Source organism: Desmodus rotundus, chromosome 5 (genome assembly GCF_022682495.2).
Source record: "Desmodus rotundus isolate HL8 chromosome 5, HLdesRot8A.1, whole genome shotgun sequence".
In the NCBI taxonomy this organism is placed as follows: domain Eukaryota; kingdom Metazoa; phylum Chordata; class Mammalia; order Chiroptera; family Phyllostomidae; genus Desmodus; species Desmodus rotundus.
In genome coordinates, this window is record NC_071391.1 from 46,653,344 (window position 1) to 46,677,911 (window position 24,568).

Consider the following 24,568-nt stretch of genomic DNA (forward strand, 5'->3'; position numbering starts at 1 on the left):
CAATCTGGTATGTATTTTAAAGTAATTTGGCAAGGAAGTGTTCAGAAAAAAAGAGTGAACTGAACTAACAAACCCTTTCTTGGAAATCATAAATGTCAGTCATTTAACTGCTGAAGCAGAGAAACAGAGAGAGAGAGAAAGAGAGAAAGAGATAGAGACAGAGAAAGAGGTAGATTAGTTTATTCTATTTTCTCGATACCAAATAATCTATTTTTCTTAAGATTTACTTTTGCCAATACTTTACCAAACAACTGACAAACACGGTATTTGCAAAATTAGAGTTTTAGACTACAGTTCCAGAATAAATATTGCTATTTTTCCTTTAGCGTTCCAACTGTTTATATTTCAATTGTTTAAAAGCAGAATTTTCCAGTGCTTTCCAATGAATTTTGATGATCTGCCAATGGGTTAAAACTTTGCACAGTACAGCTCTCTGTAACTTGATGGCATTCTAGATGCAACTTGACCAAATTATTTGCAGAACTTGTAAAGACACAGAGTTTTTTTAAGATGATGTTTGAAAAGCCAGATCCCTTAGGATACAATATCACAGTGTACGAACAGTATCAATGAACTGATTTAAATATAAATTTAATATAAGCATATCTAAGGGTCAAGCCATAGTTGAGTTTATGAAATTTTGATAGTGATAAAGCCTGTAAATCTCATTTCATTTAACCCACACAACAATTCTGGGAAAGGATAACATAAACTCCATTTTATAGGTGAGAAAACTGATTTACCCAAGGTCATACTAACTGTGGTAAACTGTTAACCCCAGTGAATCATGCCTCCTAGTACCCATGCAGTCCCCTCCTGCATCGATTCTGGGCTCGCCCATGTGATTTTCTTTGGACAATGGAACAAAGGCACATTTTATACAAGCGGAGGTTTGATAAGTGCTATTAGGACTTGATTTTTAGGAATGTGCCTCTATCATGTGAGGAAGCCCAGTTTTAGTGTATTCAAGGATGAAAGACCATATGCAAAAAAGGCTCAGCCCTCAGCAGATCCTCTAGCTGAATGCAGCTCACTGAGGAATCTTCTCAGGCCAAACCTGCAAGAGAAATGCACAGTCACAGTCAAGAGCCAGATGGTGAGAGATAATAAATTGTTGTTTTGGCTATAAAGTTGGGTGGGTTTCTTTTTTTTTCTTTTTAAAGATTTTAGTTATTTTTAGGGAGGGGGAAGGGAGGGAGAAAGAGAGGAAGAGAAACATCAATGTGAGATACATTGATCGGTTGCCTCTCACACAACCCCAACTGGGACCTGCCCTGGCCTGTAGGCCTGCACTCAGTCCACTGAGCCACACCAGCCAGGACTGGGTGGTTTTATAAAGGTAGCAACAGATTATTGTGTTTGAATAATTTAAATTTCAAATATCTGGGGATTTTCCAGGTGTCTTTCTGTTATTGATTTTTAGAAAGATTTTATTTACTTCTACAGAAAGGGGAAGGGAGGGAAAAAGAGAGGGAGAGAAACATCAATGAGTGGTTGCCTCTTGAGCGCCCCCTACCGGGGACCTGGCCCACAACCCAGGCATATTCTCCTATCCCTGGAACGGCAACCCCTGGGTTCAAAGGCTGGCACTCAATCCACTGAACCACAGCAGCCAGGGTGGTTATTGAGTTTTAACTTAATTCTGATGGGTCAAAGAATATATTCTGCCTGATAGCAATTCTTTTAAACATATGGACAGTGGTTTATGGTCTAGCATTTGGTCTTGTTGAATGTTCCACATGTACTTTAAAGGAACGTGTGTTCTAGTCCTGTGTGGTAGAGTGGTCTATAAATGCCAATTAGGTGTAAATGCTCCACATGTGTGTTGAGGTTTGGCCAAGGGGGATTTGGGTGGTTATTTATATGCAAATTAGAGGGCTCCTTGACATTCACCCTCAAGCCAATAAGACTGCTAGAATTCTAGTGTGCAGCCCTTCATCAGGAGCTGTGTAAGGTAAATATCACCAAGTAGAGTCCCATTCTTTCAAGGGTCAATTCCTCTCCAGCTTTTATATGCTCTGGGTCATTTTCTAGTTCTACCAAAAAGGCATTTGAAATATTTTTACCTCAGATTAATAATTATCTAAAAGGGGATATAAGCTAGTTCACTATTACCAATAGAAATCCTAGTAGAGACATATTCTACACTGAAAGAGAACAGCAAAGAAATCTTAAATTATACTTAGTAGTTTATTATTAGTAAATGTTTGTATTGTAATTTTGAAACTACTTAATAAATATACTGCAGGATAAAGCAAATAAAATATTATGATGCTATTATTAGGAACTAAGATTTTTAGTGCAAGAAAAAAGATATAAATATAAAATCAAAGAAGTTAATAAAATCCTTCTAATCTTAATTGGAAATAGCCATCTGATTTCATGATTTAAAAAAATTCCTGGCTGAAACAACAAAGAGAGGGCCAAGAAATAAATAACACCCAGAACAATAGGCACCCTCACAGCCTAGATGTTGGTGTCTAACTACCATTCGCTCTAAAAAAAAATCAGAGCTCGTTGAAGAAGGAAAAATACAAGGTGAGCCTATTATATTGATAGTTCGTGATGGAGAGCAATAATGGATTCAAAGACAAAGGGGAGTAATGGACATAGAAGCTTAAATGGATCCCCACTGGCCGAATTTAGACAATATGGGGCTTAAAAAAGCCCTAATGACAACTGCAATTGAAGATACTATAAATGAATAAAAATCCATAATACATTTAGAATACATTTAGAATAAGGTGGGACCGCTTGAGAAGCAAAAAATAACTGCTGGGCAAAGAACATCTTCTGTGAAGCTGTGAACTGAAACACCCCCAGAGCGAGTTCAGGGCTGAGAGATGCTGCAGCTCTTCCCAGTCCGAGTGTGGAGACCTTGTTGGATGCCCGCGGCAGAAGAAACTGCAGAAGGGAAATGCACTAGTAACGGGGCTAAAGTAGCTCTACTGGAGAGGCTGCTCTAACCCAACCTTTAAAAACAAGCCTCAAACAGACCAAGGTGGCTATGTACGTAACCAACCTGGCTGCCAAAGCAAAAATCAATAGTCTTTCAAAGAAAAAAGGAGAATCCAGACCTCAATAGCCAACTTTTCACAATTTCTAGTATTCAGTAGAAAATTAGTAAGTATTTGAATAGCAGAAAAAAAATATTAGCCATAAACGAAAGGGAAAATCAGTCAATAGAGAGCCAGACCAGAGATACGACGCAATGAGTAGACAAAGACTTTAAACTCACTATTAGAAATATACTTAAAGATTTAAAGGAAAACATGAAGAGAAACAGGAGTGAAGTGTGAGATATAAACAATACTAAATGGAACTGATAGAGCTGACAATATCACATCTGAAATAAAAATTTACAGGATGTCCTTGTGGTAGGTTAGACACTGCAGAAGGAAAGATCAGTGAGCTTGAGTACATAGGCATAGCAACTCATCAAACTGAGATTAAGATAAAAAATAAGGTTAGACCAACAATGTGTGGACGGTAGTTGTATGTGACATGTAGAACAATATCAAGTAACCTAATACTCGTGTTGCTGGAGTTGAATTAACCTATGTGTTAGAAGGCAGATCATTTGTTGCCTGGTCACAAGAGAACTTTTGGGGTAATATAAATTTTTTATATCTTGACTGTGATGGTGGGTATTTAGGGGTACGTATTTGTCAAAGCTAATCAAATTATTTACTTGAAATGGTTATATTTTTATATGTACGTTATACCTCAATAGTGTCAATTTTTAAAATTCCATAATGACACTTAAGAGAGAAAAACATCCATTTGCCACCACTGGAGGTGACTAGTACTGGCTAGTTGCAACAGGAGAAAAAAAAACCTTAAGAGCAGAAAGATCTGGTAGCACCACTTTCATTACGTGACCTCTCTTAGCACCATTAACAGTGAGCCAACTTGAGAAAAACATACTATGATAAACAACATAACATTTCTATAAAGTATTCTTATCTAAAATACTGATTCTCATCAGGCCATTTTATAGAATAGAATTCACTTCAATGACAGAGAATTACAAAATTAACTTTCATTTTATAGAATAGAAATAAACACATAAAGCCAATATTGCAAAATACTAATAGTTCCTGGCTGGTGTGGCTCAGTGGAGTGAGTGCCGGACTGTGAAGCAAAGAGTCACTGGTTCTATTCACAGTCAGGGCACATGCCTGGGTTGCAGGTCAGGTTCCCAGTAGGGGGCGCACAAGAGGCAACCACACATTGATGTTTCTCTCCCTCTCTTTCTCCTTCCCTTCCCCTCTCTCTAAAAAAAAAAAATAATAAAATCTCTAAAAAAACCCCCCAATAGTTTAATTTATCATGTTGGAAAATACATACTTACTTTTCATCTTTTTGTATGTTTGAAAATTTTCACATTAAAACTAAAGAAAGTGACTGGTCAAGAGGTCTGCTAACATATCATATTATAAGAGTACAGTGAGCCCTGGCTGGTGTGGTTCAGTGGATTGAGTGCTAGCTTGCGAACCAAAGGGTTGCAGGTTTGATTCGCGGTCAAGGCACATGCCTGGGTTGCCAGTCAGGTCCCCGGTAGAGGGCACTCGAGAGGCAACCACATATTGATGTTTCTCTCCTCTTTCTCCCTCTCTTCCCCTCTCTCTACAAATAAAATCTTTAAAAAGAAAAAAAGAAGAAGAAAAGAGTATACTGAAATCCTATAAAACAGGCCCTGAGGTAAATTTGGATGTAATTTGGTAGGAAATTTTGTTTTAACAGTAGGCTCACCCTTAGCATTTCGTAAACCTCGTAGTAATGAAGCCTCGCATTTTACGCAATGAACATTTTTAGACTCCTCTAACAGCATTATGGCAAGGCTCTTACCATTTGGAGTTATTGAGGTATAAGGATGACATAGCGATTTTTTGGGGGGGACACTGTATTATTACTATTATTATTTCACTATTAAAGGATCCACTTCTATGACTGTCGTGAAGCGCCTGCTGGGCAAACAGTGACGTGTTCTGGAGGTAATGACACCCCACTCTGGACTTTGTGGTTGTAACCACTGTCCTTTCTCTACCTCAACTGAGAACCAAGACTCACAGTCTCAACCCCTGCCCTCCTGTTCCTGGAGGACGTCAAAGCCAACTATGTAGGAGGCTTTTCAGAGGAGAAGACGTCTCTGTCTTCTCAGGAGACAAAGCCTCTGCTTTGCTTTATGAGGCAGATAGCAACCCCGAACCACAGCTAGGCTGGGACCTGCGCGGGCCTCAATGACAACTCGGTGATTCTGGATCCCCAGTGTACCGCAGGACCGTATGAAAGGGTAAGTTAAGAGAAAATGGTTATCTATGAAAATGCATTTATGTAAATGTAAACAATCACTGATTTTTTTTTTGTTAATTCACTTGATATACCACATACTTCAGCTTTCGTATGTGCATTCAATTCAGATAACAGAACGTAGTTAATATCTTAAAGGAAGAATCATGTAGTCTATAGCTCCTCCTGCAGACCTTACCCCAAATGTGAGCTATTAAAAATTTCTGGGTATCTTTAACTTCTTACGTTAACTTCCCCTTCTTTGTGTTAAGCATTTCACTGTCATAAGAGAGAACTGCCCTCAAGTCAAATAAAAGGTACAATTTAAACATAAAAGTAATTGTGTTCTGGAACAACGTAAGTCATGTACAGCTTCCAAAAAGATGGCTTTTAAAACTCTTGGCTTCTAGGCAAGCTACTTTTAAAACAGGTATGACATGCCAGGTGAAGAATGTCGGTGTGTCTGTGTGACATGTGAATTTCAAAAAGTTCAAATACCTAAATATCAAGTTAGGGAAATTGTTATTAGAGTTTAAGAAGTTACTGCCTCACTCCAATTCCGGAATTAGTCAGGGGGCCACAACAGCTTGTTCGTCGCTGTGTGTCTAAAACATTCATCTGTATCTGGCACCCATTAAGGTACTCATTAAGTATTCGTTAGACTAATTAACTAGTGGATTTGCCCCCAAATTAACCAGCCAGTGATTAATTAATCACTATATAAGCCCTACTTTTTGGAAAAGCACAGGCCATTCATATTTTCAATTTGTTATGATTGGAAAAAGTTTCTTTAATCTATTCCTCAGCACCAGAAAGGGTTGTGTTCTAATCAGCAACACTGAATGGAACTGCAGTACAGAAAACACTGGATAAAGCAGATTAACCAACAAGGGAGGATAGATTCACATCAGTAGGAGTTAAAAACCGAACATGAAGGGTCTAATGGAGCTTTAACCAGCTCTCTCTCCCTTTTGTGTAGGTGTTTATAATAAATAAATAACTATTGAATGAAAAGAGAACATCCAATGCAAATAATATATGGGCAGAAGAAAGAAGGGAATGCAAAAAAACCCCCATCACCATCAATTCCTCTGAAGGCTCCTGTGGTGCAGTCTATCCCAAGTTCCACCAGGACACCCGCCAAGTATTGTCCCAACGCTACCCTCATGTTTGCCATCTAACTTTAGCGGGGTTATTCTCTGTGACTGGTAAGTGGAAATCAAGTGAGACATAGTTTTAAGTTAGCAGGATTAACTACACTTTACAGATAGTCAAAGCTGAAATTACGGATCTGGCATCATAGTTTTTAGCATTTTCCATGTTTTGGTAAGAAACTTATTTCTGAGAATGCAGACTTAAATCCTGACATTGGGAGAGATGAGACATTCTGTTGTGGACATCTCACTTCATATTTTTACCTTTAAGCTAACAAACACAGGGCAGTTTAGCAAGTTCATGGAAATAACAGGTCAGTCAGCCTAAATGCAGACTTTGTGTGACAGATACCTACTACCGCATGACCGGGGGTGCGGTGGAGCCAGGGCAGCAGATGGTGACTACACGGATGGAGTCTGGGCATGGAAAATACAAGAGAGAACACACCCTTCAGAAAACTGCTGAGACCTGTCCTGTCCTACAAGGCTCCACCCAAAGACTGAAGCAACAAACAGGGAGAGCGCTCTCTCTGCACAGGCCAGTGTTGCTCAGACTAGGAAAGGGCCGGCCAACAGTACTTGGCCAGCACACTACGGTAGTGGTTTAGCTCTGACCCTGAATTCAGAGAGGAAGAAGGCTATTTAGTATACACCCTGCCCTCTTCACTATGGAGGCTGTAGATTGTTTACCAGAAGAAAAGGGTGAGTCGTGGTCACTGGGGCTTCTCTCGACCAGGTAGATGGCAAGCTGTTTCTGGTTCAGGTCAGTTCCATGAGGTTGTGCCCAAAACATGCTCATATTTTCTATGTTCGTCTATGCTACCTTTCTACTGCATCCCCCCTGCCTCCACCGAAACATGTCCTCAAAACCTAGAGTCCTAAGGGGGCATCTGAAAAACAAACAAAGCAAGAATTCCTTGTATAGAGTCCGAGACATTTGCCCAGAATCGTAAAGCTGTGCTGTGTGCCAGGGGAGCTTACCTCATCACTGGGAAGATCTGGCTGTTAGAAGGTATTTCCCAATATCAAGTTCAGATTTGCCTCCCTCCTACCTTCTTGTTTTAGTTCAAGTCCTGCTTCTTGAGGTTGCACGGCATAAATCTGTGCTATCCCTTTTTCTCTGACTAATCAAATACTACCGATCTGTCAATACCCATCTTAGGTCCTACTTCTTCTGTGTCACCTGCCCTAATGACACCTCCCACAGGGACATGTTTCTTCTTCTTTTAAATTTTTTATTTTTATTGATTTTAGAGAGAGAGAGGAAGAGAGGAGGGGGAGAGGGGAAAGGGAGACAGACAGACAGACATTGATTTGCTGTTGCACTTACCTATGCATTCGCTGGTTGATTTCTGTATGTGCCCGGACCGAGGATTGAACCCACAACCTTAGTGTACCCGGATGATGTTTTAACCAACAGAGCTATCTGGCCAGGGCTCTTCTGGGTTTCTTAAGTGTTAAGTATGCTTCTGTGGACCACTCCCTGGCACTTAGGCTTTACAGTCTTCGTTGTCCTTGGCATTTGTTATGCCTTCCTAACAAGAACACGTTGTCCCTGAGGGCTGGGCAGCCTCGATCTTTTTTAAGTGTCTCCTTCCATATCCCCTCCATGGTGCATTCAGTAGATCACTATGCCCAAGTGTACACAGGTCCTCCATGAACTGGTCCCAACCACAATTAATTTATTTACTTTCTACCACATTTCCTTATAAAAGTCCTCCACTCTAATCAAATCTAACTGCCAAACCGTGTCCCTTGTCTTCCTTCTTTTCAAATAACTTCTGTCTTTCCATCTTAACCTCTCCCCCTTGAGGTCAGGGAATATTAGTGTAGGTAAAATAGACTTCTAGACACTATACATAAAAACATTATTATTATTATTATTATTTTTACGGAAGAGAGGGTTTCACACTTTCATACAACTCTCAAAGGGTCCCATGATAACCCCTCCCAAATTAAAATCCACTGTTGTAAATTTGTCTTGTCTGCTTAACCAAGTCTTCTCTTTTGAAAGCTCAGCTTATGCCCCTAGATCTAAGATTCCAGAGAATCTTCCATATAGGGGAGGTGTTTCTGGGCTCTGACCATATATATACCAATTTCTATGCTGTTAATCTGACTGATTTATTAAGTACCTTGCATAACTTGAAAATTAGTATCTTCATCATGACTTAATTCCTTTTTTTAATTTAATGTTTACTGACTGTAAACGCTTCTTAGAGAGGTTAGTGTCTTTTTGTTGCATATGTACCACCTTGTAAGAAGCAGTTGCTCAAAAATAATATTCTTGATACAGATGAAGATGGCGAATCGTCTTCATTATAGTAAGCGTACAGAAACTGAACTCTTAAGGTACATACCACGGCTGAGATATTAACGGAGCTGGGCAAAATGCCAAAATTAGCTACCGCCTCACCTCTGCTTTACGAATATTTTCTTTAGCTTCATCTATCTTCTGTTCCAGCTCTGCTCGGCTTTGTTCTGACACCGTGACTCCGTGACACTCCAGGTCATCCAGGACCTAGTAAAGAAAACAGGGAAATAATGACTGCTTTGTCCTAAGTGATTGGAGCAGTTCGGTAATTTAAAAGACTTTAGTGATGAGTGGCCACCATTCCATTTTTGACGTTTATTTTTTTTCAGTTTTTATTTGTTAATTTAAAAAATCTGAAATAGTTATAGACCCAAAAGAAGCTTCAAAAGTAGAACGGAGAGTCCCTCCCCTCAGCTTCCCCAAAGGGCAGCGACCACACGAGTGCATTGCAACAGCAAACCAGGCATTTACATCGGCGCACGTGTAAACCTCATCTGGACCGCACATTCTGACACGCACACTCTCACTTTCTAACAACTACCTGAATATAAAGGATTGTTGCAAAACAACAAGGAATGAAAAATAGCAAAAACCATGCCACCTACACGTGCCACCATGCACCCGACTCCCCAAGGTAACCGCTGTCTCATCTGCTGACGTGTATTTTTCCCAAACCATTTCCTACGTACCTCCTACACACTTGCACAGTTTGTTTAAAAAAACTAATTAAATGAGATCTATCATCCTCTCAATGTGTCTAAGAAACCTTTTTGTTTTTAAAAACAGACTGACTTCCTTCTCTAATTAATCCAGAGATTCAACAGTTTAACTGTACCATGCTTTATTTACTCTTAATCTATTGCTATTTGACTTTGAAAATTTCTCATTATAAATAGCATTGTACAAACAACTTGGCCAGTGCCTCCCTGAATACATATGGGAATAGTTTTTTAAGATGAAAACACAGAAGTGGAAATTGTACATTTTAATGTTAAAAGACATTACCAAATTGCCCCCAAAAGGTTATGCCTACTCTTCCACCCGTAGTATGTGAGAGCATGTCTCTATCTCACCCACATTGGAGATTGTCAATCTTTGAAATTTATGCCAAAGGTTCTCTTATTGTTTCAATTTTCATTTCTATGTAACAGAGCCTCATCTCATATGCTGCTGGCAGTTCATATCCTGTATGCATTTTTCTAATTTCTGTCTTTTTGTAATTATTTAAATATATTTCTGACATTATTTCATTGCTTTTAGAGAGGAACGGAGAAAGGGAAGAGAGAAATTTTGATACAAGAGAAAAGTATTGATCAGTTGCTTCCCTTATGCACCCAGACTGGGGATTGAACCTGCAACATAGGCATGTGCCCTGACCGAGAATCGAACCTGCAACCTTTCGGCTAGGGGGCAACACTCCAACCAACTCGGCCAACACCAGCCAGGACCCTTTCTCTTAACTTTTTTAAGTTATTTTGTTTAAAAGAAATTTTTAGGTTTTTTTTTTTTTTAAGATTTTATTTATTTACTTTAGAGAGAGGGGGAGGGGAGGGAGAAAGAGAGGAAGAGAAACTTCAATGTGTGGTTGCCTCTCATGTGCTCCTTGCTGGGGACCTGGCCTGCAACCCAGGCATGTGCCCTGACTGGGAATCGAACCACAACCCTTTGGTTTGTAAGCCTGCACTCAATCCACTGAACCACACCAGCCAGGGCAAAAATTTTTAGTTTTTATATTGTTGAGATTAATAATCTTTTCCTTTATGGGTCCTGGGTTTTGGGTCTTATTTAAGAAGACATTTTTAATGCACCAAAAATATTCTACATTTTTCTAGTTTTCAATACTCCCCTGTTTAGCACTTGGGTCTTTAATTCTTCTGAAATTTATTGTGTATTTGGTGGAAGGGAAGAATCTACATTTTTTCCCCAAATACAGAGACAATTGCTCTAACACCATTTACTAAATACACCATTTCCCCAGAACTCTGAAATGACATTAAAATGTTTTTCATTATGAAAAATTTCAAATATATTCAAAAGTAAAGAGACTAGTATGATGAACTACCATACACCAATCACCAAGATTCTTCTAGATTTCTTTTATCTATTCCTTTCTCTTTTGCTAAAGCATTTTAAATAAAATTTCAGACATCATGTCATTTCACTGGCACTTGAAGAGAACGCCTGGGTTTACAGCAGCCTTTCATCTCACCTGGATAACGGAATCCCTGCTGATGGCCACAGCCAGGGGTTACGTGGGCTCCTTTCCCTGGCACTGGTGTTCTGCGCTGGGGAGCCTGGTGCGGGGTTGAGATCCCTTGCCTAAGGGGGGACCTCTGTAGTTGATATCCCTCTGGATTCTCCACCACCACACGTGGGTGTGGGGCCAGCCCACTTTGCATCCCTGCCCCTCCTGCCTGTCTCGACATGGCTTCTACTTTATGTCCTTAGTTATAGGGCTTCTGTTTAGCTACTCTTCAGATGGTTCTCCAGGTTGATTGTTCTGTAATTTAGTTGTAATTCTGATGTGCTCATGGGAGGAGATGAGTGTAGCGTCCACCTACTCTATCATCTTGGCTGGAAACCCCTAGCTTGATCTCTTTGAATCTCGTTTTAAAGACATGTTAGGGTAGTTTTAAAGTAGCCTTATTCTAGAGCTAATTTATAGCTCTACTACCAATGACTGATCCATCTGTAGTCTCCTGAATGCCCTACGTGGTCCCTGAGTACTCTCAGCTTCGGCAGGTCGAGCTTGAATGCGTCCCAGCACAATGTGAGCTCTGGGAATTGTTTGGCTTATATCTCTATTGTTTTTCTTTACCCGGTCTTGTGGCGTTTTATCTTATGTGTGTGTGGTTTACTAACTCAGCAACAGCCTGGAGGGAAACCTATGTAGATTTTTGAGGTTCTCTGCATCTCCCTGCTGCCTGGTACTCTGCCCTGAGAATTCATGCTACTGCAGCTTTTCTGAACTCTGATCTCATCTCAGCTCTGCAGGTCTGTGGTGCTCTGCTTCAGCTCTCCCTTCCCGCGCTGCAGTAGAGCAGGTGCCTGTAGGAGGAAGGCCTGGGAAGTCACAGGGCTAATTTCATTGTTTTCTCTCTCAGGCATCAAAACCCTGCTACTGCCTCTTGTCCAATGCCTGAACACATTTGTTTCACATGTTTAGACTAATTTTATAGTTGTTTATGCAGGAGAGCAAGTGTGACCCTAGTTACTTGATCATGGCCAAAGGAGAACTGATTTAGTGTTAAAAAAAAAAAGCATTCATTTTATTGCTTAAAATACATCTTACAAGATTAAAGTAATAGTGTCATACTATAAAGAACTAAATATTTATTAAAATCTTTCTATTCCTATCTTCCAACAGAAAGACACAACAGGTCTTGACAACAGAGGAAGCAGACTTATTTTTAATATCTGAACATTTACTTTCAAATACAGTCAAGCATCTGGTGGGAGAAAACCTGTTTCTGTGTTTTGTGTTTCTAAGAATAAAGCTGCAGTAATTAATCTCATCACTGCTTACTGGATGTGTGGGCATACAGGTGTCTCAGGTTCACAAACTCTTTCATTGAGATAAACTGTATTAAAGGCACTGTACCCAAGAACCTCTTATGTGTCATTAAACCTGACTTAGATGATGATACTCTGAATTTCAAGCTGGAGTCTGATGCCAGGCTTTGGAGATTTGAGTGAAGAGGAGAGTTATATTTTGTGTGCAAGAGGGGTATGAACTGTTATGGCCAGAAGGCAGACTGTGTCAGATTATGTTTTTTGAAAAACAGCTATTACAATATTTCCCGTTCCAGAACCTGGTTCTTCCAGAACCTTGCTATTTCCCCACTGAGAAGTGGAGTTTATGTTCTCTCTCCTTGAACCCGGGCAGGCTTTTGTAATTGCCTCAATTAATAAAAATGTGACACAACTAATATTATTTCTGAGGCCATGTCAGAAAAGATGATATAGCTTCTTCTTGGCTCACTCTCGGGACTCACGCCTTTGGGCTCCTGTGCTGCAGGCAACGAGTACAGCTGACCTGAAGCTGCCAGGCTGGAGAGACCATACGGGGAGACCAGAGAGAGACAGGTGCCCGCGGAGCTCTCGCTGCTCTAGCTCCCTGCTGTTCAAGTCTTCTCGGTCCAAACACCAGATCTTTTAGTGGGGAAGCCTGTGAGATGACTCCAGCACCAGCTCTACCTGACTGCAATGAGAGACCCCCACATGAGAACTGCCAAGCTGCGCCCCCCAAAAGCAATATAAACAATGCTTTTTGGGGGGCATTAAGTTTAAAGTGTTTTATTTTTATTATTATTTATTTTTAGATGAGATCAAGTGCATTCAGGGTGGTATGGCCGTAGACTCTTATTTATTTTTAGAGAGAGGGGAAGGGAGTGAGAAAGAGAGGGAAAGAAACATGGATGTGAGAGAGAAACATTGACCGGTTGCCTCTTATATACACCCAGCTGGGGACCGAGTCCACAACCCAGGCATGAGCCCTGACCAGGAATTGAACCCATGATCTTTTGGTTTGAGGGGTGACACCCAAACAACTGAGCCACACCAGTCAGGGCTTCAGTGTTTTACTATGCAGCATGAGATAAGTGGAACAGAGTTTAAGATGCCTGTAAGATAGTGAAAAGTGGATGTCAAAGCAGGCAAGTGGATATATGGATATGAGAAGAAAAGCCCTCTGTTGAAGATTGGGCTCAATTTGTCATTGGTTGCTAAGTGAAACCATGGAAGAGGTTGAGACTGCCTATAATGAGAATAAAGAATAAGAAAAGAAGAGAGCCTAGTACAGAAAATTAGGGAATTTAAATATTTAAACATGAGACAGAGAAAGAACCTATATTAGAATCTAGGAATGGCCAGCAGCAGCAGCAGGAAAACCAGGGCCGTGTGACATCATGGGTGATCGGAGAAGAGAAGGTTTCAGGATGAAAGGTGTTGTCAATTGTGATGGAGCTGTCACGGGTTAAGTAAGGCGAGAAATCAAAGCGTCCATTTTGGCTTTAGCAACACAGACGTCATCGCTGATTTTTGCAAGTGTAGTCCCCGCGCAGCTGTGCAGGGAAAGGGAGAACAGGGAAAGACTGGATGTGATGGGCTCAAAGGTAATAAGTGGGATGCTAGGAAATCGAGACACTAAATATGGACAATTCTTTTAAGAAACTGGATGTGCAGGCAAAGAAAAAGAATAAAAAATATAAATAAATGGAAATTGAGCAACAATGTACTATACCTAACAATTTCTTTGCCCTTTTAGCTTTGTCTTGATGATACATTTTCATGGAATCTATAATTGTGCCTTCAAAGAATTTGTCCTGGGGATGAAAAGCCAAATTCAACACATTTATGCCTCTTCCATTGCCCGAGAGGCTGCGATACACTATCACTAGCCTTCCTTAGGCAGTTCCACGGCAAACAGATAAACCACGGTGTTGATGCTACAGGGCCTCAGGATTTCCAGGCCAAGTAGACAGTGAGAGCAGACTGCTGCGTGCCGAGGAACTATAGAAGAAACACGTGGAGGCTATTCTTCACATTAATAAATCTCGACTCTTTAAGGTGGTCAGACACTTGGCTTGGGCTAAACACAGCCTGCGGCACTCTGTCACACTCACCCGCTGTTGGTGAACGATGGTTTTGTGCTCACGCGCCACGCGTGTGGCCCATTTCCGAGCCTCCTTGTTTAGACTGTGCTCCTCTGTGGTCCCCGTTTCTGACTCTAATTGTCGGCTCTACAACACAAGAGAGAACAGAGAAAAGTATTGTTATCCTTGCTGAAATCACAGCCACGCTTCAGGTGGATCAGAGGGCCTTCCTTAATTAGCACTGACAACACGAGACACAAGTCACTGCTCCGCGACATTAACCGGAGATGACCACAGGTTGTTTTGTCTTCCACTGCTCAGCACCAAAGCTGCATCTCTAATATGGTGGACTGATCCACCTGGGGCATGAAGAAAGCTAGCTAAGAAAAAAAAACTCATGCCAGCCTACTGTGGCACTAAAATAGTTGCATAGATAAAAATGCAAACGACTCAATAGTTTCAATGGGATTAAAGAAGGAATCATTGGATAGAGTGAAAAGAAACAATAATAGCAACACAGACTCTCTGCTCCGGAAGATCATGGGTTTAATTTAGTTTCAGGTCCATCACCAACTTACCACCAAATCTCAAACCAGCTTTCACCTTTTCTCTGGGCTTTCATGTCATATGAAAGATGGCGGTGCTAGATCAAATGATCACTAAGAGTTTCTTCTAGCCCTAACATGCTATGATTATGTCTCACAAAGATCAAACTGTAGCCCTGGCCGGCGTGGCTCAGGGGGTCGGGCATCGCCCTGTGAACCGGAAGGTCGCAGGGCCCAGACAGGGCCCAGACAGGGCCCAGACAGGGCACACGCAGGGGCTGCAGTTGGGGGGGTGTGAGAGGCAACCAACTGATTTTTCTTTTGCACATCATCTCTCCCTCTCTTTCTCCCTCCCTTACCCTCTCTCTAAGAAGAAATAAAATCTTAACAAAAACAAAGAACAAACTGCAAAATCTACATAAACAGCAGGGATAGGCAACCCCTACTGTTCAAGGCACTGTGGAGAGTGCTTCCCATACAGGGTGAGGCAGGAGTCCATTTACAGTGGTGAGGACGCGATATGCTTTTCTCTTGTATTATTATTAATTATCTATTATTTTCCATACGAACAACTGTGAACCCAGTTTGCCGCTCTGTACTTTTACAGCAACCTTAGGAGATGGGTCACAAGCCGAAGCTAGAGAGATTAAGCAGAATTTCCCGCCTACCAGATATTAAATGCTTCAACTTGATTACACAAATATGACTCCAGACTCAGAACTCTGAACCACTAAAACTATTTTAACTTTCTCTAAACTTTTAAGAACTCATGAAAAAAATCTTTATTAAAATAATTAGAAAAGAAAAAAATCCTTAATTATGAATTATCCAAAGAGAATTTTAATACAAAAAGAAGCAAAATTTTAGAGTGGGGAGATCTTAGAAAACTGGCTTTTGCAAGGTCACGCTGCTCAAAATCAGCAGGGTAAGTAGAAATTGATAAATTTGCTTAAACATTTAATGTTTTTGTTGGAACTGTAGGCAAAGTTGAAAAACTTTATTTTATGCAGACATTTCAGCTAATGTCTATATAATTAAAGCTGGATTATATAATAATAAGTGAATTCAAACAGCAAAAGAATAAAAATCCAAATCTAATCAACATTACAATTATATTTAATATCTGCATCATTTGGGGGCTACTAGGAATCTGGAGACTGATTTTGTTATTACATTTTGCTTTGTAAAAGGATCTAGCATTTAAATTTCTATCTGTCCTCGGAAGTCAGGGTTTAAAACGTCCAACCCTGGACGCCGATGCAAATGCAATCAATGTACAGCAGCCAGAGGACTCCAATGCCCGCAGGTGTGAGGGTGTATATTCCAGAAAGCCCACAAACAGGTTACATCAAGCAGACCGAGATCCTCTCTACACCGTTTTCTAGCTTTATGATCCTCGGCAGGCTGACTAATCTGCGCCTTAGTTACATCTGAAAATTGGTGGAAATGCCACCTATCTTATGGGGGTTATTAGGATGAAATAAAGTCATATTTTAAACATTCTCTTGCAGTATTTACATATATAGCACCCAATAAATACTTTATTAATGTTAAAGACCCAATTGAAAATTACTTTAAACGGAAAACATAAAAATTCAAGTAACACCTAGGTCCTTGATAGCCCAAAGAGGAATCAAAAACAAGACTGAAGATACACTGAAAGATCTTAAAGAGAATGAACTTGTAGGGAGTAGGGTAGATGCGAAAGGAGGCAACTGATGGAGAAATTTAATTTTGTTACTGAGCAAAATTTCAGGAACAGATGAATAGGTCTAAAACGTGTGCAGGACACCCTGACCAGCGTGGCTCAGGCGGTTGAGCGTCGTCCTGCCAAGCGAAGGGTCGCTGGTTTGATTCCCAGTCAGGGCACATGCCTGGGTTGCGGGTTCAGTCCCCAATAGGGGCACGGACAAGAGGCAACCAATCATTGTTTCTCTTACAACCATGTTTCTCTCCCTTTCTTCCTCTCTTCCTCTCTCTAAAAATAAACAAATAAAACCTAAAGAAAAGTGTGTGCAGGCTGCAGCCAGGCAATAGCCCACAGGCTCAGTGTCTGTTAAGTTGAAATTTGCTTCAAAATAAGATATGAACACAGCAATTTCAGAACTACAACAGAAGTAACAGCAGAGGAGAGTGGCGACTGGTCCTACATTCACGGGGCAGGAGGGGCGCGTTAATGAGCAGGGGCCGGTGCTCTGTGCTCCGTGACAGGCCCGGGGCTGCCAGTTCCACGAGGAGCCCAGAGAGCACAGAAACAGTGGCCCACGCTCCCATGAAAAGAACAGTGCTAGTCTGAACGGGGTAAAATAAAGATTTGGGAGTTTATTCCTTGTGGGCAGTAAGAATACTTAATTTACAACAAAACAAAAACTACACACAAAAATATTTTGCAGCTGGAAACATTTAAAAATGATTATCCTAAAGACTTTTTTCAATGGTTCACAATGATTTTTATAAAACAATGGGCATTCATCTTTTTTCATTATGAAAAAATTAACTGCTCCCCAAGTGTTCAACATTTCTTCTCAGAAAACAGCAGCGCACAGAAAGAACATTAACATTGCCATCGGGACAGCAAGGCGTCCCTGGCTCACTGTACGGCTCTGGACAAGTTTTTTTCCTATGTTTCAGTCTCCCCTTTAATAAAGGCAAGAGGAGCTCTAAGGTTCTTTTCAGCACTCCTGTTGAGGAAAACTAAGGGGCTTCAAACAAGATGAGAAATGAGAAGCTCAATCTTTTCACTCGCAACAGGAAAGGAAATGCCCACCTTACATGGGGAAAGTGGAAAGCCCCATCTGACGCTTCAGTGGTCCCTTATACATGTGTGTACATTTCACCCCAACAGCAGGTCCCACCCCTCATCAGCATGCAAGCAGACACACCCATCGCTCCCTCCCGTGACCCGCACCCCCGTATACCTCAGCTATGGTCATTCTCAGAGCACTGACAGGGGACAGCTCAATATCCACCAGCTGGGCAGCTTTTAAACTCTGCCCAGCAAAGATTGCACAAGGACAGAAAACAGCAGTTAGAATTTTAAGGCAAAGAGGGATACAGCTAAGAACATTTAGCACAGTGTCTAGAAACAAAGGGACTTAAGGTTGCAGTTAGGACAAGTGAGATGAGCATCACCGTTACTCTGATTTTCTGGGGAAAATGAGCAAAGATCAAGTAATCTCAAATTAGTCACAATTTTAAGTTAAGCCTGGCAAACTTGTGTACACTCTGCATCTTCCAATGCTCTGCTTTATTCCTCCCAGGCTTCAAAGAAGTCAAATTATAGAACAAGGCCACTCAATCATTAAGCAAAAGCTGACTGCTGAAGGCAATCAACAAACAAACAAAAGCCACTACTATAAATGGCAAGGGCTATAATGTACAGGAAAATGCTTCCTTCCCTACATTTCTTTATACAGCTACTACCAGGGCTACTTAAACTTTAGTACGAAAGGTAATGAAGCTGTCTCTAGCAAGGTTTCTGTTAAACTGATACCACCAAACTCTGACATCATACACGCCAGGGTTTTGAGTCCAGGCTCACCAACAGAGCTTACCGCCTTGGCCGGCCTGCATGGGACCGTGTGCCAGCGGCGCAGGGGCAGAGAGAGCCAGACATGGGCTCTCTCACCTTGCAGAAGTTAATTCTTTTTTTTTAGATTATCAAATTAGCCTTTTGTTTTTCTTAAATTCAAGAATGGCATTTTTTCGTAGAGTAAACTCAAGAATAAAAAATAGGTGACTAATGTTAGCTTTTTAAAAATTGCCAGTTTGGCATCTGTGTTAATACTTGAACATTTTGAGAAATCTGAAAGATATTATAAAGGGCCTATAATTTTATATAAAGCCAATAACATATTTGCATGCACATATTCATTATTCTATTTATTAATTCTATTCTGGTTAAAATTTAACCACTGGTTTCTTTGAAAGGATATATACATGAGGAATTTCATGGATAGAAAGTATGATTTATACTTGAATTGGAAAAAACCTTTATTGACTACTTTTTCTTCTTCCCTAAATTCAGCTTTCAGCAGTAACTTGTCTTATAATTTAACCCAATTTAGTAGAAAGTTATTAGCATAAAGATACTAGGCTTGGTAGCCATATTTTACAAAGAAGAAATATCACAGTTTCTTTGCATCCTCATAGTCTGTTACAGCACTAACAAGACATACTCAGCTTTTTCTATTTCAAGAATAATAGTTACTTGAGCATGAACAGAGCTTAAAAACTAATGAAATGAAATCGGGAATTCCCTTACAGTGTCGCTGTCACAGGGCTGGAACTGGAAGGGCTGGGGTCTGCGAAACACAGCATTCTCTTGTAGAAACAGCTGAAGATTATAGTCCCGTACCACCTACCGAGGAAATAGAGTATCTTTAAGACCTTAACAAGGTTAAAATGATCAGTAATTACATATAAATGTTTAAGATTTATTCTGCTCTTTTCCAAAAATGAAAAATCATCCAACACTACATGGTCAGAAAGAAATGATAATTACGGATTTTTTTTTTCATTTTAGATAACGGTTGTTATTCGTGTGTCCTATTTTCTCGAGAATCTAAATTTGGAAAGTACTAGTTTAGAAACTAACCCAGATATGGAGACTAGACAATATACAATATTTTAAGACAGTAACAAGATAGCTATTACCCCCAAAGCCATTCTTTTTAGTGTGTGTGTGTGTGTGTGTGTGCGCGCACATAAGGACGGACATTAGTCTCCTGGGTCTCTCCCGGCTCTAAAGTTGTGAAGGTCTCTTTTGTCTAGTTTTGCTTTGGACTGGTTTCAGGTGTACAGCGCAGTGGTTAGACAATCGCACTTCACACAGCGTCCCCCTCGGTACTTCCTGCTGGCCCTACAGTTACTGCAACATTACTGACTGCATTTCCTATGCTTTACTTCCTTCCCTGTGACTATTCTGGGACCAACGATTTGTGCTCCTTACTCCCTTCACCTCTTTCGCCATGTGGCAGGCCTCTTACAGTCGGTTTTACGGAGGTTGCGACCCCTTGGGAAATTGCCAGATAACCTCACCCATAGCACAAAAGAATATTTTTATAGTACTTCTTTGATACCTTTTCTAGGAGGTTATAGTCTAATTACCTTTTTAAAGCATACCAAGAAGACAAACTAGAAGGGAATTAATACAGAAGGGGAATTCTGATATGCAGAAGGTAGCAAAACTGCAAAGGAAGATAGCCATCTGAAAATAATTCATCAATCATATACCCTGGGAAAGAACAGAAATCAGCAACATTTGATTGCAGAAACCCATTTCATTACACTGCTTACTCTGTGCTGACAGCTCATTAGTCCCTCTGCCAGAGGACGGGCAGAAGAAGGAAGAAACAGTTTAAAGCAGCTCTGTAGCTGTACCTCAGTAGACCTGGGAAAAGTGTTGCTGAGGAGACAGAGAAAGCAGGGGGTGTATTTTGCATTTTGTTTACCCGTACAATCCCAGTTTCTATATTGCTCTCCTGGCCCTCATTCAATCACCATTGATTGAGAGCGCTTAACTAGGCCCAATGTTAAATGTGGGGGTGAGGGGGAATATATAAATGAATAGATAAATTATAATCAAGGTTAGTATCCTCAAGGAGTACACAGGGTCCAGCACAGATAATGCCTCTTTATTATTACAAAATCAGAAGCATGTAATTCTGTAACATAACAACCTCACACTCAAGTGTACCATATGCCATTTTAGGCACAATGTTCAAATTAAAACTATAAATTATTACACCCATATTATTACCCTACCAGCCACACTCAAGTAGGCATTACTGCTGCCGGACGCTGTACAATCTGGAAAGTGGAGAACCAAACAGGCCATAAAGTTAAAATGCACTAGGAAGTATGTAGAGGGCACTGGGAGAGCACAAAAGTGATGTTTAACCCAGGCTGCGGGGGTGGGGCGGGGCGAGGAGTGATTGGGAGAATTTGGTCAGGGAAGGCTGGCTGAATCAACATATTCTCGGAGGGCAATGCGCTTCGTTCTTTTCCAGGGCTCCAGTTTAAGCTAGAGTAGCTGTGAAAGCTCTGGACAGTCTTGGGAGCCTCCCCAGTCACCATGAAGAAAAAGCTAAGGGAATCATCCTGCTAGTTGCCAAACCTATCCTCTCAGGCACTACATATCTTTATTGGGGGGAGGGGCGCAGGGGGAATTTTCAAACTTTTAAAAACTTTAATTTTTTCTTACAAAAAATTTCAAACACATATAAAAGTACAGGCAAGAGTATAGTATTACCCATTTACCTATTTCCCAAAACACCCCCTCATGGTCAATGTTGCTTCATCTATAAACCCACCTACTTCCTCCATTCCCGATTTTAAAAATCCCCAGGCCCTGGCTGGGTAGTGCAGTTGGTTAGAGCATCATGCCCATATGCCAGGGTTGCAGGTTCGATCCCCAGTGAGGGCACATACAAGAATCAACCAATGGATCCTGGGGACTTCCAGTCAAGATGGTGGCATAGGTAAACACGGCTTGCCTCCTCACAGAACCACATCAAAGTTACAACTAAAATATAGAACAATCATCACTCAGAACCGTCAGAAATTGAGTTGAATGGAAGTCTGACCACTATGGAATTAAAGAAACCACATCCATTCAGACTGGTAGGAGGGATGGACACAGAATGGGCTATTCCCACATACAGGTGTGGGATAAAAATTTGGGAGGGATATCTCAGGAGTGAGGAGTCCTAGCCCCCCAGACCAGGGTTCCAGTGCCAGGAAGGTAAGTCCCCATAACTTCTGGCTAAAAAATCAGTGGGAATTGAACTGGTGGAAGAAACTGCTAGAGTCCAAAGCAGTTCCCCTTAAAAAACTCACATGTAGACTTACGCAGACTCAAGCCCTCTGAACTCCAGCACCAGGGCAGCAGCTTGAAAGGCACCAATGGGAAGGAAATGAAGTGACTGGAATCAAGGTGGGAGGTGGGGGACAGCTTTCTCCCAGACAGAAATGCAGGCAGAGGCCACTGTCCCTTTTCTGGGCCCTCCCCCCGACAGCCACAGAGCCAGCAGGTGGGTACCATATATGAGACTCCATCAACCTGGCTAACACTGTTTGCCTTGTCCTTGAGATGCCCTGAGACTCCAGCCCACCCAAGCTGTTAATCATGACTTTTCCATAAGAATGGCTGGTCTTAGCTCATGCTTTACAACTTCCTAAATCCTATCAAATAAGGAATAGCCAGACTCAGTGAGCCTCCAGCTCCTATATGTCTAGCTAAGTGCACTCCTGGCCTGGCATAGCAGCAGCCAGCCTAGATTCACAACTTGGCTTTTCCTGGGAATCTCCAAGTCCAGCACAACGAGCAGCCATCTCAGATTGCTTTATAGCTCATGCAGAGTGCCCCAGGCTGATCACAGGTAGGGGCCTGACCTTTGCCTGCACTACAAATAGGTAGTTACAGAATAGCCATGGGGATGTAACACACAGCACAGGAAATGGAGCAGCCAAAGAATTTATACAAATGACCCATGGACATGAACAATGGTGTGGGCATTGCCTGAGGGAGTAGGGTGGAGAGGGGCAAAAAGGAAAATTGGGACAACTGTAATAGCATAATCAATAAAATATAATGAAAAAATAAAATGTACGGGTTTCAAAAATATAATTAAAGAAATAAAAATAAAATAACATATTCTGGTTTCCTCCTCTTTCCCCTCACTCAATCCTTGCAATTTAGTTGTTGAACAAACTGGGTTTTGTTCTGTGGAGTTTCCCACAGGATGAGTTTTGTTGACTGCATCCTTGTAGTGTTCTATTTCCTCTGGTTCCCATATACTGACGCTTGATTACATTCCGGTTTTTTGTTTGTTTCTTGGCTTTGACAAGGTAGCGGTCACTCCTATGAGGAGGCTTGCCTCTGACCTGCCTCTTTTCATGTTATTAACAGCTGTAGTGGGCGGAATGGGGGCCCCTGCCCCCTTGCTGCACATTCTCTCCACAGCAGCTGCCTGTCTCTGCCCCTCCACCAGTCTAGATGAATTTTTCTTCTTTAACTCCTTGGCTGTTGGACTTCCATACAGTTTGGTATTCTGGTTGTTCTGGTTGCTTTTTGTTTTTAAATTAGTTGTTGTCTTTCTTTTGGCTGTGCAAGGAAATGAAGTGTATCCACCTATGCCTCCATCTTGGCCGAAGTTTCTTCTATAGTTTTAGGTCATTGATCCATTTTGAGTTGATTTTTGTATATGGAGTGAGATGGGTGTTCAGCTTAAGATTTTTACGTGTAGTTATCCTGTTGTCCGGGCGCCTTTTGTTAAAGAGACTATTCTTTCTCCATCTCATGGCCTTGGCAATCTTGTCAAAAATCAATTTGCCGTAAGCGTTTTGATTTATTTCTAGAATTTCAATTCTACTTCATTGGTCCATAGGTCTATCCTTATGCCAGTGCCACACTCTCTTGATTATTGTCACTTTGCAGTGAGTTTTGAAATTCTGGGGGGAAAGAAAGGCGACTAGATCTTTGACAGGGATCGCACTGAATCTGCAGACTGCTTTGGGGAATACTGGAATATTCGCAATATAAATCTCCTAATCCATAAACATTTATCATTTCTATGTATTTAGGTTAAATTTTTAAAAAATCGATTTATTTTTAGAGAGGGGAAGGGAAGGAGAAAGAGAGAGAGAGAAACATCAATGTGTGGTTGCCTCTTACGTGCCCCCTTACTGGGGACCTGGCCTGCAAGCCAGGCATGTTCCCTAGACTGAGAACCGAACTGGTGACACTTTGGTTCGCAGGCCAGCACTCAAGCCACACCAGCCAGGGCTAATTAGTTTTTCTTTAAATGATTTCAGCAATATTTTATAGTTTTCGATGTCTTTCACGCTTTGGTTAAGTTTATTTCTGGGTATTTTATTTTCCAGATGTTACTGTAGTTGGAATTGTTTTCTTAATTTCTTTTTGGTTTATTCATTAGTGAAGACGAGAAACACAACTGATTTGTGTGTTTTGATCTTATACCTGTAACTTTTGCTGAATTCATTTATTAGCTCTAGTACCTTTCCTTGTGGATTCCATAGGATTTTCTATATGAATAATGTCACCTACAAACAAAGAGTTTCACTTCTTCCTTTCCAGTGTTGATGCCTTCTACTTCCTTTTCTTGCCTAATTGCTCTAAGACCTCTAGCACAATGGTGAATAGCAACAGTGATTTTGTTCCCGACACTAGTGGGCGGAGCTTGCTGTCCTTCACCAATGAGTATGATAGTAGCTGTAGGTTTTTCATACACGCCCTTTATCATGTTAAGGAAGTTCCCTTCTGCTCCTAATTTGCTGAGTGTTTTTATCATAAGAGCGCTGAATTTTGGCAAATGCTTTTCCTGTGTCTTTTGAAATAATCATGTAGTCTTTCCCCTTCTTTTTACTAGGTTTACTCTTTTTGGTTAGTCCTCGAGGTATTAAGATGGCAATACTAGACAACTTCATTTTCAAAGAAATACAGCATAACACTGTTATTTTCTGAATTGTTAAAAGAGCTACATTATTAATTGGTTTCTTCAAGCAGACAGAAAGTAAGCACATAAACAAACTAGACAGGCCAGCGGGACTGTCTTTAGAGTGACTATTCTAGAGATAATATCTATGACAACATCTGCTTCAGCTACATATACAAAGCATTTCATAAATTATTAAGGAGAAAAGCAA

General features: G+C 40.9%; 1 protein-coding gene across 1 annotated transcript in view; it reads right to left on the bottom strand.

Annotated features, from left to right (window-relative positions):
• FCHSD2 (FCH and double SH3 domains 2) overlaps window positions 1-24,568 on the bottom strand; it is a 212,201-nt gene that overhangs the window by 24,476 nt on the left and 163,157 nt on the right. Inside the window, exons 10-12 of the mRNA XM_024572547.4 lie at window positions 19,164-19,259; window positions 14,385-14,501; window positions 8,863-8,967 (exon numbers count right to left, since the gene is read on the bottom strand). Coding sequence (XP_024428315.2) covers window positions 8,863-8,967; window positions 14,385-14,501; window positions 19,164-19,259 — 318 coding nt within the window. The remainder of the gene's footprint in view (window positions 1-8,862; window positions 8,968-14,384; window positions 14,502-19,163; window positions 19,260-24,568) is intronic.